General features: G+C 44.2%; 1 protein-coding gene across 1 annotated transcript in view; it reads right to left on the reverse strand.

Annotated features, from left to right (window-relative positions):
- Window positions 1–22,811, reverse strand: part of lrrc7 (leucine rich repeat containing 7) — a 331,365-nt gene that overhangs the window by 154,873 nt on the left and 153,681 nt on the right. The window contains exons 10-12 of the mRNA XM_078561876.1: window positions 20,632–20,776; window positions 8,966–9,038; window positions 7,525–7,654 (exon numbers count right to left, since the gene is read on the reverse strand). Coding sequence (XP_078418002.1) covers window positions 7,525–7,654; window positions 8,966–9,038; window positions 20,632–20,776 — 348 coding nt within the window. The remainder of the gene's footprint in view (window positions 1–7,524; window positions 7,655–8,965; window positions 9,039–20,631; window positions 20,777–22,811) is intronic.

Raw genomic sequence — 22,811 nt, forward strand, 5'->3', positions numbered from 1 at the left:
GTTGGGGACATTGGTATTTTAGGGCTTTCTTTAAATTCTTTCCTGTGGGGAAATTCCTGATCACAATTTAGCAATGGTTTGCAGGAGTATTGAAATCAGGAGCTTATAGTTTGGGAAACTGCAAAGACTCAAAGTGATCACGATATAAGTGGCTAAGTCACTGGATTAGTTATCCAAAGGCTGGGACTAATTATCACAGACATGATTTTCAGTCCCGCCATGATGGCTGGGACTAATTATCACGGATATGATTTGGCAGCTGGGGCATTTAGGTTCAGCTGCTTAAGTAAATCTGAAATTAAAAAACTAGCAATGATGGTGACCATGGCCAGGGTGTTGAGGTCGGCGAGTGGGGGGGCGGGGCCCTCTCACCAACGCGTAAAACGACGTGGGATGATGCCGGGTGGAACTCCCAACGGCACCCTGCGTCATTTCAATTTTCAGGTCGGCCAGGGCGCAGCCGAATCAGCTGTGCGCCCACTGACCTAGTTAATGGACCTGCCTATCCAACCTTAAGGTTGGCGGGCAGGCCAGGAGCCCTGGCGGGCTTCAGAAAAAGCATGAAACCTCATTCACGGGCAGGATGAGGTTTCATGTAGGTTTTTAAAAATTTAATAAAAGTTTAAGTAAAAGTGATGGACATGTCCCAATTCATGTGACAGTGTCACACGAGGGGACATGTCAGGGAAATTTTATTTCTCTACATTTACCATTTTTAAATTTGGCGCCAATCTCCCTGAGGCAGCACTTAGCCTCAGGGAGATGAGTGCACTCTTTCACGCACATGCACGAAAGAGCGCACACCCAGCTTAGGGAATCCCCCCCGCCTGCATTGGGGGCGTCGATCAGAGGCGCGCCCGCACGCGCCCACTCCTGAACTTCCCCCCCGACGGGTGGAAAATTCTTCTCCATGAAATTATTGTATTATTGTAAAAACTCATTTGGTTCATTAATATCCTTTAAGGTGTTTTTTGCAAACTGCCCTCTGAAAAGGCCCAGCAAGCCACTCATTTGTATTAAACTGCAACAAGAATCTTTATGAATAATAAAACTGGGTGGATGGACAACCTGGCATTGGCCTAGACACCAGAAAGGACAAAGGCACATCCAGCCCATCAACCCTATAATGCGACATCTGGGACCATGCGCTGAAATTGGAAAAGCCGTCCCACAGACTAGTCAAGCAACAACATAACATAGTCATACTCAAAGAATCATACTTTTCAGGTAGGTCCCTTGTCTCCTAGCAGCAACACTTCTGATGCAGGTCTGAAAGTGCAGTCAGGGAACGCATCAAGGGAGCTCCTTGGGAATCCTGTGCACACCTGCAAAAATATCTTTTAGCAGTTGCAAATCAGCTGCACAATTGATGGAATGGAAGCCCCTGTAGTTCACGAATACTCTTGGTTGATCTGGGGGTGTACCGATTGCCACGTGTGTGCAGTCAATGACACGCTGCATCTGTGGGAAGCTTACCAGAGATGCAAACCTGGGCACTTGCTCATTTCGACTGAAATCGTCGTAGGTGAAGTTGGCATAATTGCAACTTGGCAAACAACCCAGTCTCCTGCCTTATGCATTTGTGATCTGCCAACTGGGAGATCCTGAATATGGCACCACCAGAGCCCTGGAAGAATCCAGAGAATAGTGGTCACTTTGACAGCCACTGGTAACACATGGCCATCTGGTCTAGCAGTCAGTAGGCATTCTTCAGGAGGCTCCAAGTGTCTACCACCACCTGACATGACAACTTGAGCTTTCGGAAGTATTGCTGTTCTGACATGTCTCAGCGTATACACCCTGCGTTGCGGTAATGCCTCCTGTGAGCTACACCCCTCTGCTCCTCCACTCTGTGTTGTCCTGCTGCAGGACTCCCAACAGCGGTGCTGGCTCCTCATTGGCAGCCCGAGCTAAAGGCAGTCAAGTTGCCACCCATCTTGACTTAATTCAGAAAACTTCTAAAGAGTAAACAGTAATTTCTCAAAAGTACTGAGAACAAATCCTTTGCCACAAGTAGGTAAGAAAGCAACTGTGAATACTGAGTATGTATTTGCATATTTCTGAGATTGATTCAGCTCCTCCAACTGCCATTGTGTTTTTGTCTTGCTTTCACTTGCGAGTTTCGTGAAGCCCAGGGATGTTAAATTTAAAAGCGTGGTAAACATTTCTCCAATCAAGTGATGAGCATATGTTAATAGAAAAACCGTCCCTCCCGAGGGGGTTGCATATTAATATGTTTGACTTAAATGCAAAATTTGGTGCATTGGAGCCAGTTTCCAAAGTGTTCGCATTTTTTAATGGATTTAAACCTCAACTCCATGGGCAGAATTTTTAGGTCAGTGGGCGGACGCGATCGCCGTGTCTGGATGTGGCCAGGGAACGGACTACCGACCACGACCAGCCCCCCACTGCAATTTCACACTGGCCGGCAAATTAACGGCCAGCCAGCGTAAAGCGTGCATTGAAATGCTCAGCGCTGCCGGGTTGGGGGCCGGAGGAGGGTGGGCCCTGATCTAAGTGTGGGTGAGGGCTGAATGAAAGCTCCCTGAAGGCAGGGAGCTGCCTCAGAGAGCTGAAGACTTCAAAAGTATTAAATAAAGATTTTAAAATCAGAACAAACATGTCCAAGCATTACAAACACTCACCTAAACATGTACATTATAAACATTCTGTCCATAGATTTTTATTTTTAAATTTAATAACGGAAACCTCATCCCACCCTTGGGTGAGGTTTCATTAAAAATACAAAGGCCGACTGGCTGATTCGCCTGTCCGCCAACCATGAGGTTGGGCAGACCGCAACAAATCGGGGACAATTACAACTTTAAATAATTTCCCTCTTAATTGTCAGTTGGCGTGCTTCCGACTTTTGCATGCGCCCGCTGACCAAAATGTTGCGGGAGCGCGGGATGACATTGGGAAGCTTGTCCGACATTATCACATGCTATTTTACGCTTGAGTAGGTCGGGTGCACGCCTGCACGCCAGCCTGAAAATTCTGCCCCACATGCTCCCCAGGTTAAAATTTCCCCCTCACTTTCTAGTCAAGCAGACTGAAACTTATCCTTTATGGTAAATATCCAGCGCCATGGGGGTGGTTGGAAATAAGTTCACATCATTGGTTAGCAGCATGGCCACTTTCCAAACCTGACTTTGCTATCATGGAGGGATTACAAATGAAGGCCATGGACATCCCCACAATGCGGAAGGGAAATAGTGTGAAAATTCTTCCCGGGCTACTCCTGTGGATTTCCGAGGAGCCCATTTAGAATGGAGCTAGCAGGAGCCTAGATTCACATTGCCTACCTGGTGTAATTATTATATGGGCACACAAAACAAAGTGTGCATACTTGTGATTGTTTTATTATTAATATAAAATTCTAAAGTCCCACCAAACTTAAATATTCATTTCTGAATTTTTATTTTTAGACATTTTGTTTCTTTTGAATTTTAAAAATCAGCAGATTTCTGAGCTAGACTTTAAGGACAATTATTATTTAGGAGAGCCAATTCTTGTTTATTGTATGTTACAAGCCTGAGTGTTTTAGGGAGGATTTAGGTTGCTCAAATTTTAAGGAGTTGCTAATATATATGCAAAATATATGATAATGTATACATTTAATGAGAAATATCTTAGTGAAGGGCTAACATCGAGGGAAAAATTTTCCCCCCGTTGGGGGGGAAGTTCAGGAGCAGGCGCGCCTCCGATCGGTGCCCCCGATTGGGGGCGTGTTGCCATTTTATGTGGGTGAGCCAATTAAGGCCCGCCCAGCGTGACGTCCGCCAGAAAGCGCTATGCGCTCCCTGCGCGGGCGGGGGGTGATTCCCTAAGCCGGGAGTGCACTCTTTCGCGTGCATGTACGCGAAAGAGTGTACTCATCTCCCTGAGGCTAAGTGCTGCCTCAGGGAGATTGGCACCAAATTTAAAAATGGTAAATGTGGAGAAATAAAATTTCCCTGATATGTCCCCTCATGTGACACTGTCATATGAGTTGGGACATGTCTATCACTTTTAATTAAACTTTTATTAAGTTTTTAAAAACCTATATGAAACCTCATCCCTCCCGTGGATGAGGTTTCATGCTTTTTCTGAAGCCCGCCAGGTTTCCTGGCCTGCCCGCCAATCTTAAGTTTGGATGGGCAGGTCCATTAACTAGTGTAATTACTTTTTAAATGGCCTTAATTGGCCGTTGACAGATTGGTGGGCGCATGGCTGATTCTGCTGAGCCCCCGCCGACCTGAAAATTGAAATGACACGGGTGACGTTGGGAGTTCCACCTGACATCATCCCGCATCATTTTATGTGTCGTTGAGCCAGCCCCGCCCCCCGCTCGCCGACCTCAATATCCTGCCCCTATAGTACATAGGACCATTCAAGTTGAACATAGAGGATGCAGATTAGAGAAAAGTCAAGAGAAAAGTGAAAAAAAAGAAAGACTTGCAATTATATAGTGCTTTTCATGTACCAGACACCCCAAAGTGCTTTACAGCCAATAAAATGCTTTTGAAGCGTCATCATTGTTGTAATGTTCGAAACATGGCAGCCAAGTTGCGCACAGCAATCTCCAACAAACAGGAAAGCATTAATGTTCTTTTGTGATGTTGATTGAAGGATAAATATTGACCATGACACTAGGGATAACTCTCTTGCTCTTCTTTAAAATAGTCTTATGGGATCTTTTACATCCAATCCAAACAGGCTTTTGGGATGTTGTTTTAACATCTCACCTGAAAGACAGCACGTTCAGCAGCACAGCACTCCCTCAGGCCTGTGCTGGAGCATCAGCCATGAAATTTGTGCTCAAGCCCTAGAGTGGGACTTGAACCCAGAACCTTGTGACACAAAGGCAAGAGTGCCACCAGTTGGGCCATGGCTGACACTCAATAATAAAATTGTGATACCCAGTTTGGGTTTTTCAAAGCCCGCAGATTGCAGGATGATGGGAAGACTAGTAAGGTTAGAGGTCCAAAGATTTTAGGTACTGGAGAAGAATGAATAAGAATAGGAGATGGTGGAGGAAGCTTTAAAATGTTACATAACAAAATGTTGTCTATATAACTGACTAGGAATCAAGATGTAACATTAACCTCAAACACTTCAGGAATTATGGGATTAAAATTCCACTTGGTTGGCTGTGGGTGTGCAATTTCTGACATGTGCCCTGTGGGCATAAAAGTGTTAATAAGCCTGGCAACAGCAACCTATACATTGTTGTTTAAACAACAGATAGTATGGTTTAGTTGTCAGTAAATGAAGAGAATAACATATGTAACTTACTACTGACTTTTGCAATATCGAGATAGAACAAGATCATGATGAAATTGTCAGAATGGAATGTGTCCAGCATTTGCTATTGCAGATATTGATATTGCCATTTTTGTAGTTTGTTTCTTTGATCTACATTTTTGAAACAATTTATGTGCTGGTCAGTGTTGGGACCCTTGCTCTTCCTGATATATATTAACGACCTAGACTGTGGTGTGCAGGGCATGATTTCAAAATTTGCAGATGATACGGAGATTGGAAATGTTGTCAACTGTGATGGTGATAGTCTTGAACTTCAAAAGTACATAGACATGTTGGTGGATTGGGCAGACAACTGGCAGATGAAGTTCAATGCAGAGAAGTGTGAGGTGATTCATTTGATAGGAAAAATATGGTGAGACAATATCAATATCTGTATCTGCAATAGCAAATGCTGGACACGTTCCATTCTGACAATTTCATCATGATCTTGTTCTATCTTGATATTGTGAAAGTCAATGGTAAGTTACAGATGTTATTCTCTTCATTTACTGACAACTAAACGATACTATCTGTTGTTTAAACAACAAAATTAAGGGAGAGCCTCTAAAGGAGGTGCAGAAACAGAGAGACCACAGTGTACACGCACATAGGTCATTGGAGATGGTAGGGCATGTTGAGAGAGCAGTTAATAAAGCATTAGGCTTTATTAATAGGGACATTGAGTACAAGAGTAAGGAGGTCATGTTGAACTCATATAAGACACTAGTTAGGCCTCATCTGGAGTACTGCATCCAGTTCTGGGTGCCATACTTGAGGAAGGATGTGAGGGCTGAGAGGAGACTTGATAGACATCTTCAAGATCCTGAGGGGTATGGACAGTGTCGGTAGTGAGAAACTGTTCCCACTCAAGAGAACATCAAGAATTAGAGGGCACAGATTCAAAATAATTGACAAAAGGATATCTGTTGTTTAAACAATAATGTATAGGTTGCTGTTGCCAGGCTTATTAACACTTTTATTAACACTTTTATGCCCACAGGGCACATGTCAGAAATTGCACACCCACAGCCAACCAAGTGGAATTTTAATCCCATAATTCCTGTGATGTGACAACATTCTTTTTCACACAGAGGGTGGTTGGAGCCTGGAACAAACTTCCTGAAAGGGTAGTGGAGGCAGGTTCGATCGAGGTATTCAAAAGGGCATTGGATTGCTATCTGAAATGAAAGAATGTGCGAGGTTACGGGGATAAGGCAGGGGAGTGGGTCTAGGTGGAATATTCTTTCAGAGACCCAGTGCAGGCTCGATGGGCCAAATGGCTTCCTTCTGCACTGTAAAGATACTGTGATACTGTGGTTTTCTTTGTAGAAGTCATACCAAACATAGTATTAAAGATTGAACAATGTATTTTTAATATAACACAAAATGGTTGCTTGGTAGACCGAGAGCTGATGGGAAGAGGGTTAGTTTGTGGACAATGACCAGAAGAGCGAGAACATGCCCAGACATTAAGGCCGAAATGAGTCGAACTGCACCTACAGAACCCTGGAATAAAGGACCAGCCCAGCATGGTTTGAATGCTGCAATCAAGATGTGGGCAGTTGTGATGACCCCAAGGACCCATCAGCTCATTCAGGAGTAACTTCAAATTGAAAGCACTGTGCCAATGAGAAAGCAACATCAGTGAAAATGTAAGGTGCAGGTCTGATAGAAGGGTATTAGAACCGGATGTGCAGGAGATTTGTGGCTGCAGTTGGAAGAGAGGATAGCCTGGTCAGCTATTAATGTGAGTTATAGAACAGGACAGTTTGACCACCCGATCTTGCCTGTCTCTTAAGAAACCAAGCATCCGGTTTGTGAGTGTACATCGGTCGATATTTATATCAGTATTTTTGCATTGATATTGATTTATACGCTAAGGGATTTAAGTTAATAAAAGTATTGCTTGTAACACAATTAGAATGTACATTGAGTCACTGATATCCAGAGTAGACCTCTGAACCACAAGGGTTAGATAGCTGGTCCAGGGAAGGGTATAGCCTATACCCCTAGTTATTGGCAAGAATGCTAAAGCAGAAAATCACTGCTTTGATTGAGCAACTTTTCACCAAAATAACAATTTAAATAATTCTTTATTGTCAAATTTATTTTAATTTAGAATGCTTGTAGTATTTTTGAAAACAGAAGAAAGGATTTAGTTCTTAAAGGTTATTTCTAATACAAGCTGTGTTTAATAATGATTTATTAAAATTGTACAGCTATACAAAGGCAGCTCACCTCTCTGGGAAGCTCTATCAGGAAGTTTTCATCAGCTGCAAAGGTTCGGAGGTTGTGCAGGTATCCAATGGTATGAGGAAGAGACTCAAGTTCATTACAACTACAGTCAAACTCCTCCAAGACAGAAAGACTGGTATGGTACAGAGAGTAAAACATAATTAAACTGCTCTTGGAGTCCAACATTGGCTGCAAAATCCAAATGATTGAGGCACACAACTTAAGACAATAGGGTAGAGTTTCTGCTTTGCGTGCAATTGGCATTTTGGGTGCAAATTGAGCTAGTTTTGACAAGTATATTTTTCCTCTCAAATTTCTGAACGCTCTTGTATATCGCTTAACATAAAATCTGCAATGAACCAACACAACTGGGCAGGGTTTTAGACCATAATTTTAAAAAGAAAAACATTTTTGATATATTTAAGAGTCTTTAGCTCGGTACAGTTTGATTAATACAATTGAAAAAGGATTAAATAGAAAAATAGACATTTTAATCACAGTATCTAATCCCCCACCTGTGAGTAATGTGATTTTAAATAACTGAAAATGCCTTTTAAATATGCTGCGGAACCATTTGCTAGTTGCTTTGGGATGTAGCAATCAGTTTCTGAGTATATTTTTTTAAAAAATACTTAAAAGCTTTTAAAAATGCCTATTAATGTCCTTGACCAAAAGAAGCAGCTTGGTCTTAACAGCCTCAACGTTCTGAAAACCAACATAATTAGTGGAAACTTCCAACAGTGATTAATTCACCCTGACAGCCTACACAGTTTTGTGGGTCAGGTTGGCTTTTAGCGTAATGTTTTTTAAACTAACAATTAAGAGAATCGAGAAACTCGATTTGCATTAAACGTAATTTGCACTTGCAATTCTGTGGTATTTTACCTGGTTTAGCCAATATTTGATGAATTGTACTGAAAAAAAATTCAACCTAACAGAAAAATCAAGCCCTTATCATCACACTTAATTTACTTCACTTAAATTTAAGTCATGGTTCTGCTCTGCTTTCATGACACTGGGGATCAAATTTGAAGAATTGGGGCACATAGGTACAGTAATTTAACCCTAACCATTTACAGTAGACCTGGAATACTGGGGTCAAGCCATTTCCAGTGCTCAGGTATTTTATCCAAGGGCCCATTCTTCATACATCAACTTAAACAGTAAGTATGAGTAAGATAGAAAGTGCTGGAAATACTCAACAGCTCTGGCAGCATCTATAGAGAGAGAAACACCGCTAACGTTTCGAGTCGAACATAACACTCCTTCAGGAATAGAGTCATATTCGACTCAAAATGTTAACTCTGTTTTTATTTCAGTGTTTATCTTCTGTTTTTATTTCAGATTTCCAGTGTCTGCAGTGTTTTGGTTTTATCTGAGTATCAGTAAAACATTTGCCTACAGGGCATCACAACAGAGCCTGATCTTGTCCTCATCTACTTACCCTCCAATTGCATTGGGTAAAATGTTAAGCTGGTTGTCATCCACCTTCAATGTTGTGAGTTTTTTCAATATTCCTTGAGGGCAGAAGAGATAACAATTCAGTAACTCATAACTGACAAATTCTTAAGTATTTAGTAAGTGCTTAACTGTCTTTTCTACTAAATTCACAATTGATTTTGTCTATATACATACACAGTAGAGAAATAAATATATATTTATAATATTTATATAATACATATATACACGCACACACACTCATAAATATCTGTATATATGTAGACGCACACACACACACACACAAATAAATATATAAATTATGTCCCTAATAAAGCGGACCAATATGTACTGTTATTACATTACTCTCTGCCCTGCATCACAACTGTCATGCATCGCAATCCATTTATTTTTCTACTATCTTATTGCACTCCATTCCAAGTGAAGGGTCAGGTCACAGTTCAAAGAAAATAGCAATTAATTTTATTTCCCCTAGTACACATGTGCTCAGCGTGTCTTCTTCTAGTGCATTCTCTTTATGCAAATATATGGTATGTGTCTTTTATTCCCTAACCTAGTGATCTGACTCAGTTATTCCTCAGTAAGAAAAGAACATGATGGCGAGCTGCTGTGTGTCAATGCATACCTCTTGGGAAAGAAGTGGTCCAGTGCTGGATCATGTGATAGCACTATAATTGCTGCTGACACAACTAACACTGCAGTGGTGACATATCTTTATTCATGTGAGATGGGGCAGGATGACTTTTGGTGTCACCCTAGGAGATATCTCCATCATTCATGCCAGCTCCTGTCATTCCCCTTCTGATGGGCATACCCTTAGTATATTCAGAGATTTGTGTAGAAACAGGCATTAGGCATCAACGAGATTGTTGAAGCTCTGTATTCTGGTTGTGTCAGTCTGCCAGCATTACATGTAATGCTTTGATGGCTGCCCAGTCCTGCATGCTATCTGGCATAGAGTGAATCATTTGAGTGAGTGGTGGCTGGGAGGGATGGGTGTGGCATCATTAAGAGAAATACCTCCATAACCCATGTCTTCTCCTGCCATTCTCCTGATGCTCTCTTATGTCCAGTGATCTTTGTAGAAACAGGTGATCGAATCCTGCAACCTCTACAACTTAATCTAGAATAGCAGAGACCATGGGCTAAATTTTGTCAGAGTTAGGATGACTTGGGAGCTCTTTAAAAATAGCGGATGGGCCCCAATTCCTGGATTTCCGACTACATTCCCAGGGTTTTTGATTCTAGGGAGTGCCTTTTAAGGGCATGGGCTAGTTTGGGCTGCGAGCCTGCAGCCTGCACTCCTGAATTGGCCGGCTCAATTGCCAGGATAGGTATGTTCTAGTCCTCTGCAATTTTCATGGGGTTGGGCCAGCTTTTCAAAGAGTTGTGGTTCATGGCACCTCAGAGATGTCATGAACAATAGTCTGCATGAAGGAACTTTTTGAAAGATAAGTTCAAAAGATCCTCCTCATGCCCCCACACCCCAAGTCAAAGTGTGTCCCCAGCCACCCCCTATAGCCCCTCAAGTTCCCCATGCCAAGGTATGGCCCCACCAACAACCTCAAAGGCCCCTCATGCCCTCATGCCAAGCCATGGCACTTCCATGCCCATTCACACACTATACACTGTAAGGAAGGAATGAACACCATCATGACAGTAGGATGTGTAAAAGAAAATGCGTTAAAAAGTCATTCATTGATGACCTTCCACTTTCAATGTTACATTATGGCCGGAATTTTACGGCCCTATCGCAGCTGGGACGGGGCCGTAAAATGCGGCAAGCCATTCTAAACTCCATTGACTTCAGCGGGACTCTAAAATCCCACAGTCATAAAATTCCACCCTATGTATTCTTGGCTGAGAGCCCAGAAATCCATTAGCCTGTTGAAACACCTGAGCTCCAGGGAAAACATTGATTGATTGAAAGCTCTGGTTCTCTGATCTATGCTGTAAACTTCACAATATTTATTTGTGCAAGATAAAGGGGTTTCAAGTGCTTGCAGTTTCTGCTATTGGTAAAGGGTCTGAATGATTGACACTTTTATTGAGCTGTAGTAAAAAGGAGCTTTTTTTAAGAAAATGGGAAGTTATCAATGAATTGATTGTTTTAAAAAATTTTTTACACAGCCTAATGTCACTATAGCATTGCTTTTAGACAGTGTATAGCGGTTGAATGGGCATGGGTTCTAGGCATGGGGGCATGAGGGGCCATAGGGGGTGGGTGGGGGCATAGCTTGGCATAGGGGCATGAGGGACCGTGGGGTTGTTTGGGGGCATACCTAGGCTTAGGGGGTATGAAGATCCATAGGGGTTATTTGAGAGCATAACTTGGCATGGTGGGCATGAGAGTCCATGGTGGTAGGTGAGGGGGTATGAGGTGGCATGGATGGGGCATGAAGAATATGTGGGAGGTGAGGGGGTGTGAGAGGTGACAGCTGGCAAGCCCTTTGATTTTGTTATAACTGGGAAGAAATTTCCTTTTAAACAGCCCGTCTCTGCATCCGGCAGCCCCCTCCAAACATTTTCCCAGGTCGGCTGGTCTGACGGCAGCCCGCACCTGACCCCACCCCTACCCCTACAACGAAAGTCCTGTCCTTGTGGGCACTTCCTCCAAAGATGGGTGGGCCGAGCTGGGAGTTATCCTGACTCTTGCTACCTGCCTTGAGGATGAAAATCCAACCCCGTGTCTTAAAAAACCAGCCACTGTCACCTGTGTAAGTCCATGAACATACATCATACAAGTAGCTAAAGTTGGGAGGATGCCTGGTGGGCCTAACTTGTAAGATTTATGTATGGCATTACAAACATATTTTTTGCTGTAATAAAGTGGTCCTGCAGCAACAAAGATATGGATGTGCATGTGTCATAGAGTTGAAAGATTGCCAGTGTACTTTGCACAATGTCTCAATGGGGTAGCACCAATGCAAGAGTGAACATACAATGTGTAGCAGCCCTGCAAATACTGCAAAAGCATTTTGTAATCTGTACTTAGAAAAATGATACTAAACCAACAGATGGCACTGTTTTAATAAGCTTTTTCTTTCCATTTGTGCACCTTCCAACCAATTTAAATGCATAGCTAGACTCAGAATCATAGATTACTCACAGCAGAGAAGAATGCCATTTGGTCTGTCATGTCTGTGCTGGCTTTCTGCAAGAACAATTCACTGAGTGCCACTCCCCCATATTTTTCTCATAACCTTGCAATTTTTTCCTCTTCAGATAATAATCTAATTCTCTTTTTAAAACCATGATTGAATCTGCCACTGCCATAATCTCAGACAATGGATTCCAGATCCTAACCACTCACTGGGTAAGAAGGGTTTCCCTTTTGCCTATCAACTTAAATTGGTGTCCTCTTACTCTCAATTCTTCCAACAATGGGAACAGTTTCTCTCTATCTACTCTGACCAGACCACTCATAATTTTGAATAGCTCTATCAAATCTCTTCTCATACTTCTCTTCTCCAAGGAGAATAGTCACAACTTCCCAATCTATCTATGTAACTGAAGTTCTTCATCCCTGGAATCATTCTCATGAATCTTTTCTGCACCCTCTCTAATGCCTTCTCATCCTTCCTAAGGTGTAGGGCTTAGAATTCGACACAATGCTCCATTTGAGGCCAAACCAGTGTTTTATACAGGTTTATCACAACTTCCTTGCTTCTGTACTCTATGCCCCTATTTATAAAGCCCAGGATTCTTTATGCTTTTTTAACCACATTCTCAACCAGTCCTGACAACTTCAATAATTTGTACACATATATCCCTTTTGCACCCCATTTAGAATTGTACCCTTTATTTTACATTGCCTCTTCCCATTCTTCCTACCAAAGGAAATCACTTCACACTTCTCTGCATTAAATTTAATCTGCCATTTGTCTTACCATTCCTCCAACCTGTTTATGTCCCTTTGATGTTTCATGCTTTCATCCTTACAGTTCACAATACTTCCACATCTTGAACCATCTGCAAATTTGGAAATTGTGCCCTGTACACCAAAGTCTAGGTCACTGATTTTTATCAAGAAGAGCAGGAGTCATAACACTGACCCTGGGGAACCCCAAAATAAACCTTCCCCCAGTCAGGAAAGCAACCGTTCACCACTACTTTCTATTGCCTGCCACTCACCCATTTCATTTGCATGTTGCTATTATCCTTTTTATTCCATGAGCCCTAATTTTGCTCACAAGTCTGTTGTGTGGCTCTATAGCAAAGACTTTTGGAAGTCCATGTACACCTCATCAACTGCATTAACCTCATCCACCTCATCAAAAAACTCCAGCAAATTAGTTACACACAATTTGTGTAACAAATCTGCAGTGGCTTTTCTTAATTAGCCTGAATTATCCCAAGTGACTATTAATTTTACCCTGAATTATCATTTCTAAAAGCTTGTCCACCACTGAGATTAAATTTACTGGCCTATAATTGCTGGGCTTATACTTACACCCTATTTTGAGCAATAGTGTAACACTTGCAATTCTCCAGTCCTTTGGCATCATCGCTGTAACTAAGATGGATTGGAAAATTACGGCCAATGCCTCCACAATTTCCACTCTCAATCCCTCAGTATCTTTGGATGCTCCTCATCTGGTCCTAGTGCCTCATCAACTTTAAGTACAGCTAGCCTTATGAAAATGCCTCCCCTTAATGAATTTTAAGCCAATCAAGTGTCTCAACTATCTTCTCTTTCACCATGACTTGGGTAGCATCTATGCCCTTGGTAAAAGTAGGTGCAAAGTACTGAATCAGTACCTCAGCCTGCCTCCATCCGTAAATCCCCTTTCAGGTCCATATTCAGCCCAATCCTCCTTTTACCACCCCTCTATATATCTACAGAAGACTTTTGGTTTAACTTCTATGTTAGCTTCTATCTTTTCTCATATTCTCTCTTTGTTTATCTTAATGTTATTTCAATTCCCTTCTGAACTTTATATTCAGCCTAGTTCTCAGTTGCATTACCCACCTGAAATTTGTCAAATGCACACTTTCTCTGCTTCATCTTACTTTATGAGAGGAACTTTCCATGCCTGCTGGTAGCGGGCGTAATAGGTGGCGTGCACGGACATTTTGATGCGCGATCAGTTTCACAATGGAAGGAAGGCAGATCGTGATCGTCCGCTCAGCCCGCCGACAGCCTGCCAACGGTCGTCAGGGAGCTCATTGTAATACATCAGCATATCATTAAGAGGCCATCGTGCCAGGCTCTTGGACCCCCACCGGATTGTCTGTCCACGTCGTCGGGAAAGCACAGCGACATGTTTCACAACAGTGCACAGGCAACGTAAACTTGGCGGCCTTCACTTTGGGGGAACTGGAGGTGAGTGAACAGCATCGTTCTGCAGAGCTCGCCAGGTTCACCTTTGCTCTGCAGGCTTCAGGGGAGTCAGGGGGCCTGGGTGAAGTGCCGTCGTGCCATGGAGACAACTGTTGTCGGGGGTTGTCCGGAGGAAACTGCTGCCCAGCTGCGGAGACAACTGTTGTCAGGGGGGTGTCCGGGGGAAACTGCTGCCCAGCTGCGGAGGTGACTGTTGTCGGTGGGGGGAGGGGGGGACTGCTGCCCTGGCATTGGATCCCATGCACAAGAAATTGAGGTGGGGGCAGGGTAGGTGAGGGAAGTGGCCACGTAGCGGGGCACCTGTATAAACTGACCATTCCTCTGCAACTGAGACAGTCCAGGCACAGCCACAGTGATATGATTGGGGTCAGGCTCCTAGACTGCCTGCCCACATAAGCAACACGGAGGCACCAAAGTGCCACCAAGTGTTCCAGACCTTACAACCCCACCCCACTATCACCCACCGCCCCCACCCCCACCCCCACCCCCGGCACAGACCGTGAGTCCATGACCACTTTACTGGACCGAAGAGCAGTGGGATTGCACAAGTTGTACAATCTCCTCGCCAATGCTGGCCATGTAGCAGTCACTGCTGGAGGCGCTCACAGCCCCTTGTAATCTCAGCATCCCAGTTAGGAGCTGTCTCTCCCACATGTCGCAGGTTGACAGGGCAGCCATGCAGTGCACTCATCTATGACCATCCGAGGGATGGCCAGCATTCTCCAGGAAGCACTAAGGGGCCATCACACAGGGTCAGGAAAGCTACTAAGTACAGCCATACTAACCACGTCTGTCTCTCTTTCATGCCACAGGAGGACCACGTCAGAATCGTGGATCCTGATGACCTAGCTGTAAGCCTGATGGCCTACAGAGACCGTGGAAGACAGAGGAGAGAGCGAGTGTGGCTCCTGGCTGCGCAAAGGCAGGAGCAGCAACCTTATGAAGAAGGGGCTGCTGGGCCTTGCGCACACGCTGCCCAGGAGTGACAGCGAGCCGTGGCTGGTCGGCGCCTAGCGACACACAGGGTCTATAGACACTGCCTGTCATTCCTGCAGATGGCTGAGAACCAGTGTTGCCGATGACTGCGCATGTCTAGGGAACTGGTCGCTCATATCTGCCGCTTACTGCAAGGCTTGGCGCCAAGATGACATGAAAGGCATCCAGTGCCAGTGGCTGTGAAAGTGACTGCGGCGCCCAATTTTTATGCCAGTGGCTCCTTTCAGGGCTTCACATGTGACCTCCGTGGGATTTCACAAGCCACCATCCACAAATGCATCTATGACGTCACGGGTGCCATCTTCTCCATGGCACACAACTTTGTGCATTTCGCCCGGGACCATGACAGCCAGGATGCAAGGGCCGTTGGATTCACCTGGATCTCGGGATTCCCACAGGTGGAGGGTGTGATTGACTGCACTCATGTGGTACTCAGGTCTCCGTCGCTACAGACGGTGGACTTCATCAACCACAAAGGGTTCCACTCACTGAACGTACAGCTGGTATGCGACCACCAGAAACAAATCCCGCAGGTCTGCGCACGGTTTCCAGGGAGTGTGCACGACACCTACATCCTCAGTCAGTCACAGATCCCTGTGTCTTCCAGGGACCACAGAAGGGGACAAGGGCTACCCACAGAGGTCGTGGCTGATGACACCTAAGCGGCAGCCTCAGACTGCAGCAGAGCAAAGATATAATGAGGCTCATGCCGCAGCTCGCAACTTGGTGGAGCAGACCATTGGGATGCTGAAAATGAGGTTCCGGTGCCTGGACCAGTCTGGTGGAGCCCTGCAATACAGCCCGCAGAACGTGTCGTGCATCGTCATTGTCTGCTGCGCCCTTTACAACCTGGTGGGGAGACGAGCTGGCTGAGGAGGAGATAGAGGAGCTGCATATCTCCTCTGATGAGGAGGATGCCGACGGGGATGAGGCTGAGGAGGTCCTCAGGGGATGAAGCCTGGCTAGACAAGGCAGGAGCGCTCGGGAGGCCCTCAAAGCTGCTAGATTTGTAGAGGATGATGATGACATGCAGTGGGTGACCCCATAGGTCCTCATATCGCATTTGTGAATGTTTGACTCCAGTCTGGCTTATGGCAGCGCAAATACCCTCTGTGAGAATGCTCCTGCAGCCAGAGCGGGGGTACAGGATATCCTGGTGGGCCTCCATGGCATCCAACAGTTGCTCAAGGGGCCCATCGTTGAAGGGGGGGCTAGGGTCTTCTTTCCTTTGCTGGCCATGTCTTCCGTGCAGCAGTGGTGAGCTGGAAGCAATGAGCCCTGTACTTGCGGCTGGATTTTAAACATGGCGTCCAGACTGATGCAGCGGTGGGGCAATGACCAGCGGGCTTCTGAGAGCCCACCCGCCATGGAAATGACATTTTTCCCAGAAATGCATAAATAATGAGGTGGGTTTGGGATGATACAGCGTGAAAAGCTGCCATCGCGGCTGGTGGGTAAAATGTTGCTTTACTGCATTTAGTGCAAATCTGGGAAAATTCCAACCTCTATCTTTTTCATCATCCAGGGAGCTCTGGATTTGTTTGCCCTACCTTTCCCTCTCGTGGAAATGTATCTTGGCCGGACCTTAATGATCTCCTCTATAAAGGCAGCTCATTGTTCAGTTATAGTTTTGCCTACTACTCTTTGATTCAGAGCCAGGGCTGTTCTCCTCCACTGAAGTTTGCCTTCCCCCAATTAATTATTCTTACTCTGAATTGCTTCTTGTCCATTTCCATAACCAACCTAAACATTATGATACAATGATCACTGCCCCTTAAATGTTCCCCTACTGACACTTGTCCCATTTCATTTCCAAGAATCAGGCTCAGCAATACCTCCTTTTTTATTGGACTGGTAACATGTTGATTTAGAAAATTCTCCTGAACACAATTTAGGAATTCTTGCCCCTCTCTGCCCTTTACACTATTAATACCCCAGTCCATATTAAAATTATTAAAATCCCTATTGTACTCAATAATTATTGTACTTCTCTGTAATTTCTTTGCAAATTTGTTCCTCTGCATCTTTCCCACTACTTTGTGGCCTATAGAATACCCAAAACAATGTCATAGTGCTTTTACTGTTTCTTAGCTTGAACCAAATAGATTCTGTCCTTGACCCCTCTGGGACATCTTCTCTTTCCAGCACTGTAATGTTCTCCTTAATCAATACTGTCACTCTCCTCCTTTTCTATCTTTCCTGAACATCTTATGTCCAGGAATATTTAATTCCCAGTCCTGCCCTTCTTTGAGCCTGTTATAGCCTCCTCCTCCTCCTCCTCCTTCAGGTACCATGCTCTAAGGGCATTGGCCATCAATGACTTCCATTGGATTGGCCTCTGTCATAGGTATAACATCATATTTCACATGGTTATCTGCGACTGCAGCTCACCAACCATATTTACCATACTCCACGCATTCATACACATGTACAGATACTCTAATTTAGACATTATTACATTCCCTATTATTCTAACCCCACCTAATATCTTATTATTTCCTGCGCTAGTGCTGTCTGTCTCTCCCAAATCTCTGTGCACCATGGTGTTCCTCTCGAATATTATTTCTGGGTTCCCACACTCCTGCCAAGTTAGTTTAAACCCTTACCATCTGCTTGGGCGAAGTATTTTCACAGCATGTGGCCTGTGCACCTCTGACAAAATCACACTACTATGACAAAATACCTCTCAATTGCCTGCTTAATCACCTTAATTGCCTGCCTGCCGCTTCCTATAGGGGTGCCATTATCCCCAAGAAACTGCCTCCTGAAAAATCACGCAGAAGCGGCAACAGTTGGCTAACCAGCATGACATCTCCTTGCGTGAAATTTTCGGCACGCCTGCCTCCGAACCTGCGTCCGTGGGCAAATTCAGCCCATTGTCTTCAACTTATTTGATCCTGAGGTAGTTACACAGATGAACCTGATTCCATTCTCAACCCAATTGCCACATAAACACATATGGAACTCTGACTGATTTTCCCCTCCCTAACTGAGAGGCGTGTGGCCAGTGTAGCAGCTCCACTGGTATCCCACTTGAAATCAACTAACTCAAAGATCAAACATAAGAGTTTACTAATCTATGCGCATTTATCTGGTGAGCCACTAAGAGAGACTTAAAAGACAATTTTAGTGCAGTCTTTGGACGGTGCTTAACGTAGGCAATGGGGTCCCACTTGCCAGCTGGAGAGCCAGCAGAAGCCCCGCTTCACCTTCTTTGGGGTAGACCGCTGAATTAAATACCTCTCAGCCATTTGAGTGGCCAGGGTGGGCCTTTCCTGGGATCAAGAACCCAGGGGCAGTAATCCTGTCTCCACCCCTACCCTGAGAGCTGTCAGCCATCAGAGGATGGCAGCTATCCATTGCAACAGCGTCAGCAGGGGAGCGGCCTAGGATCATTGAGGGATGTTGGAGGGATGTGTGTTTGTGTGTGTGTGTGTGTGTGTGTGCATGGCTCTTAGCAGGCCTCCCCCACCTCTTGCTGATGCCAGGTTCTTTGATCAGTCATTGAGCTTCCTCACCCTCCCCCACCCACACTCCTCTTCCAGGAGTCCACAAACTAACACAACATGGTTTGCTTTTTGGGCTTCCTGCATGGCGACTGCCCTGACCACCGCAGCTTGAATATGAGAGGTGATGGTATGAAGCCCTTAAGTGGGCTTTAATTGTACACTTAAGGGTCTCAATTGGCAGCAGGGCAGGAAGGCCCGCCTGCCTGATTAAATGCCCCCCACCTCCAAACTCGCCTTGGGGGAGGGCATTAAATTCCACCCTTTAATTCAATTAGGTTGCACAAATAAAAATGGATACTTAAGGTAATTCATTATTCCTTTGTCATAACTCTGGAAGACTGAAAGTTTTACGTTGCTGTGTGTTAGGAAAAATAGATCGTTTAAGTAAGTTATATTGGTATTTGTAGGTGTTAGGAGTGAGTTTTAGCTTTAAAGTTTAAGTTTGATTTGTATTTCTGTGTTAAGAAAGGTCAAATGGAGTTTTAGTTTCACTTTAAAAAGGGTGCTTGCATTTCCAATAAGGTTTTTAATGACTTTTGCAGCTAAGTTAAACAAACAAGGGGTAGAAGAATTGAACTGTTGCTGAGCAACAGGGGACAGAGAGTCAGGTACCTCCCACAGACACACACATAGAAGAAGAGAAACAGCAGTTTTTATTTGGAAGCTGTGGAGTTCAGTTGATTTTTTTGAAAGTTGCTGCCAGGAGAGATTGGAACAAATGGAACAGATAGCCTGTCCCAAGCTAAGGAAAACCCCAAAAATCCAGAGGAGTGGAAGAGGGGAAAGTCCAAAGAAGGCCTTCCAGTCAAAGGAAGGACAGGAACCTGGAAAAGGTCCTGGTAAGTGAAATTAAAAGTCAGGGGCAGAGAGAAAGCTTCAGATTTAAAGAGACAAAAGCTGCAGAAAACAGGTTTAAAGCGAGAACAGTTTGCAAGAGGCAAGAAAGTCCAAAGAGATGGCTGAAGGTCTGTAACTCTTTTCTATGAGCATGTGAAACAGTGGTGTACTATTGACAGCTGAGTTGCTGAGACAGAGTGCATGGAAGACAGCTTGAATGCATGTGATGACCTATTGGGAAGAGGAACATCAGAAGGAGAGTTTGAAACCCTTGCGGAAGGCGTCTGAGAGAAATATTGCTTTTGGAGATTACAAAGCGAGTTCTTGGAGAGTGGAGGTCGGAAACCCTCGTGTGAAGGACGGAGTTCAGTGAAACTGGTTGGCTCACGGTGTGACAAGCGTCTGGGGGGAGTTGAGGAGAGATCCCATGGCATCTGGTTGAGGTGGTATCTGTCACTTAGTTTCAGAGTGTGGTGTTTCTGACCACCTAGGTTTACATGGACTGTGTATTTACTATGAACATTAAAGTATAAGATACTTTTGTATCTTGTGTTATCCTTACAAATCTGTTTATATCTGTAAAGGTATAGTTGTGGAAGAAGGTGTATTGTAATATAGTTCATCTTTTCTTGTTGATAAATGTTTATTTTTTTTGTTAAAAGTTCATCAGCAGACTTTGGTGACTGTTCAGTAGCCACTCTCCACGTATCTAAACAAACAAATAAAGGTTAGGATCTATCAAGCTGAGTTCCACCCTGGGATTAGGCTTGACGAGGGGTATCCTCAGCTGGGGATTGTTACACTATGTTATGCTCTTCTTTCAAAATGATCTATAAATGTTATATAATGTACATTGTACCTATGACTCATTCTCCTTTCCACCTCTACATTTTTAAAAAGAAAACAGTCATGGACTCACAATTTGTACTGATTGAAATGAATACAAAATGGTAACATTGTTCCTACCTATGGAGTCGGGCAGCTGTTGCAGCATATTGGATGAAAGCAGGAGGTCCTCCAGGCCTTCGCATCCAGAAATATCTGACTCAATGGTTTCTATTCTATTCTTTGACATATCCAAGTATGTCAGATGTTTCAACTTTGCTAGAGGCTGAGAAAATGCAAAAAAACGTAAATATGTTTCACACCCATTTTAAAATCATTTTTCATTTTATTTCCTCCCTTTCCCCTTACCGCGAAGACCATGAATTTGCTAGATCCTAACATCCAACACCTCAGCCAAATGCCAGTGTTTGAGTATGCACTTAGACAGTAAGTGTCAAAATATTACACTTGACCCCACTCATGCATATCCGAGACATGCCACTGTATTGTGATCAGCAGCAGGAGCCCTGGGTGAGCTATTTGTCCTCTTAGCTCAATGGCACTGAAACTATTTGTAGAATTCTTGCTGCTCTTTCTCCTCCCATCCTTGACCGTCCATAAACTTTAGCTTATCCAAAACTCTGCTGTTTCCCAACCTGCATCAAATTCCACTCACACATCATCCCTGTTCTTGCTTATCCCCCAGTGCCTGATTTAAAAAAAATTCTTCCCTCACTTTGGGATACTGGGACTAATTATATTGTTCCCAGGGCTGAGCTGGATGGGATTAGCAAAACTGTCGTCACCAACCTCGGATCATTTCTGGGAGCTTCTGAATTGTTTGTTTGATGATTGAGACCATATGTTTTCTGTACCCACTGCTAATTGTATATTAATTGTGTTCAGGTGAAGGGCATTAATAGGGTCCACCTGTGCTATATATATATATTAGCATAAGAGTGTAGTTGTTTTTTGTTGAGACTTTATAACTGAGCCATAGCATCCCACTTCCAAATTTTCTTAATTGAATTGAAATTCCACTAGATGTCATGGTGGGATTTGAACCAGTGTCTGCACACCATTAGCCTGTGTCCCTGGGACAGTAACATTACCAATATGCCACCACCTCCTGGTGTATGATATGTGATGTATATCTCTGTAAATAAAAGCTTGGAAAAATATAAAGGCTAGGTTCCAGTTCTATCCTTCACTGCCTGGCTATCTGAGTTCTAACACCCTTGGGGCCATTTTCTCTTAAAATTCCCTCTGCCCTAGCCCTCAATTTGCATCTTTCTCTAGTTTCTACCCTATCTCCCCTCCTGTCCGAGCATATTTTATCCATGAGACCCACATCCTCCTCCTTCAACTGTATCCCCACCCATCTGTTAACCAGCCAACTTCCCTTCCTGGCTCTCATGTTAGCTGATAATGCTACATGTTCTTTATCTTCAGCTATTGTCCCCTCTCCTTCGAATCTGCTGGCATCACCCCTTTCCTTAAAACACAACCCTCAGCCCCCTAAACATGCAAACTACCGCCTCATCTTCAACCTCTCTTTTGTCTTCAAATTAAATCCTTAAAATTGTTGTTGTCTCCCAAATCCATACCTATCTTTCCTGGAACACCATGTTTGAACCCCTCCAATCAGGTGTCCCCTCCTGCCACAGTACTGAAACGGCTCTTACCAAAGTCACAAATGACATGACAAAGGTAAATTATCCCTCCTCAACTTTCTCGATCTGTCTGCCTTTGACACAGTTGACCACCCATCATCCTCCAACGCCTCTCCACCGTCGCCTACAGGGTGGGACTACTCTGATCTGGTTCAATTCTTATCTGTCGAATCGCAGCTAGCGGATCACTTGCAATGGCTTCTCTTCCTGTTGCTACACTGGTACTTCTGGTGCCCCCAAGGATCTATCATTGGCCCCTCCTATTTCTCATCTACCTTGGTGACAACATCTGAAAACACATGGCAGTGTTTAATGGAGGCAACAGAGGTTTCATCCACTAGCTGGAGAGCCAGCAACAGCCCCATGTTGCCGCTTTTCAGAAAGGCTCACCGAATTAAGTGCCAATCAGGTTTCCTGCTATTTCCACATCTGTAACATTGCATGGCTTCACCCTGTCTCAGGTCATCTTTTGCTGAAACACTCATCCATACCTTTGTTATCTCTAGACATAACTATTTCAATGACATCATGGCCAGCTTCCCACATTCTACCTTCTGTGAACTTGAGGTCATTCAAAACTCTGCTGCCTGTGTCCTATTGCACCAAATCCCATTAACCCACCAGTCCCATGCTCATTGAACTACATTG

Source organism: Cetorhinus maximus, chromosome 17 (assembly GCF_964194155.1).
Source record: "Cetorhinus maximus chromosome 17, sCetMax3.hap1.1, whole genome shotgun sequence".
In the NCBI taxonomy this organism is placed as follows: Eukaryota; Metazoa; Chordata; class Chondrichthyes; order Lamniformes; family Cetorhinidae; genus Cetorhinus; species Cetorhinus maximus.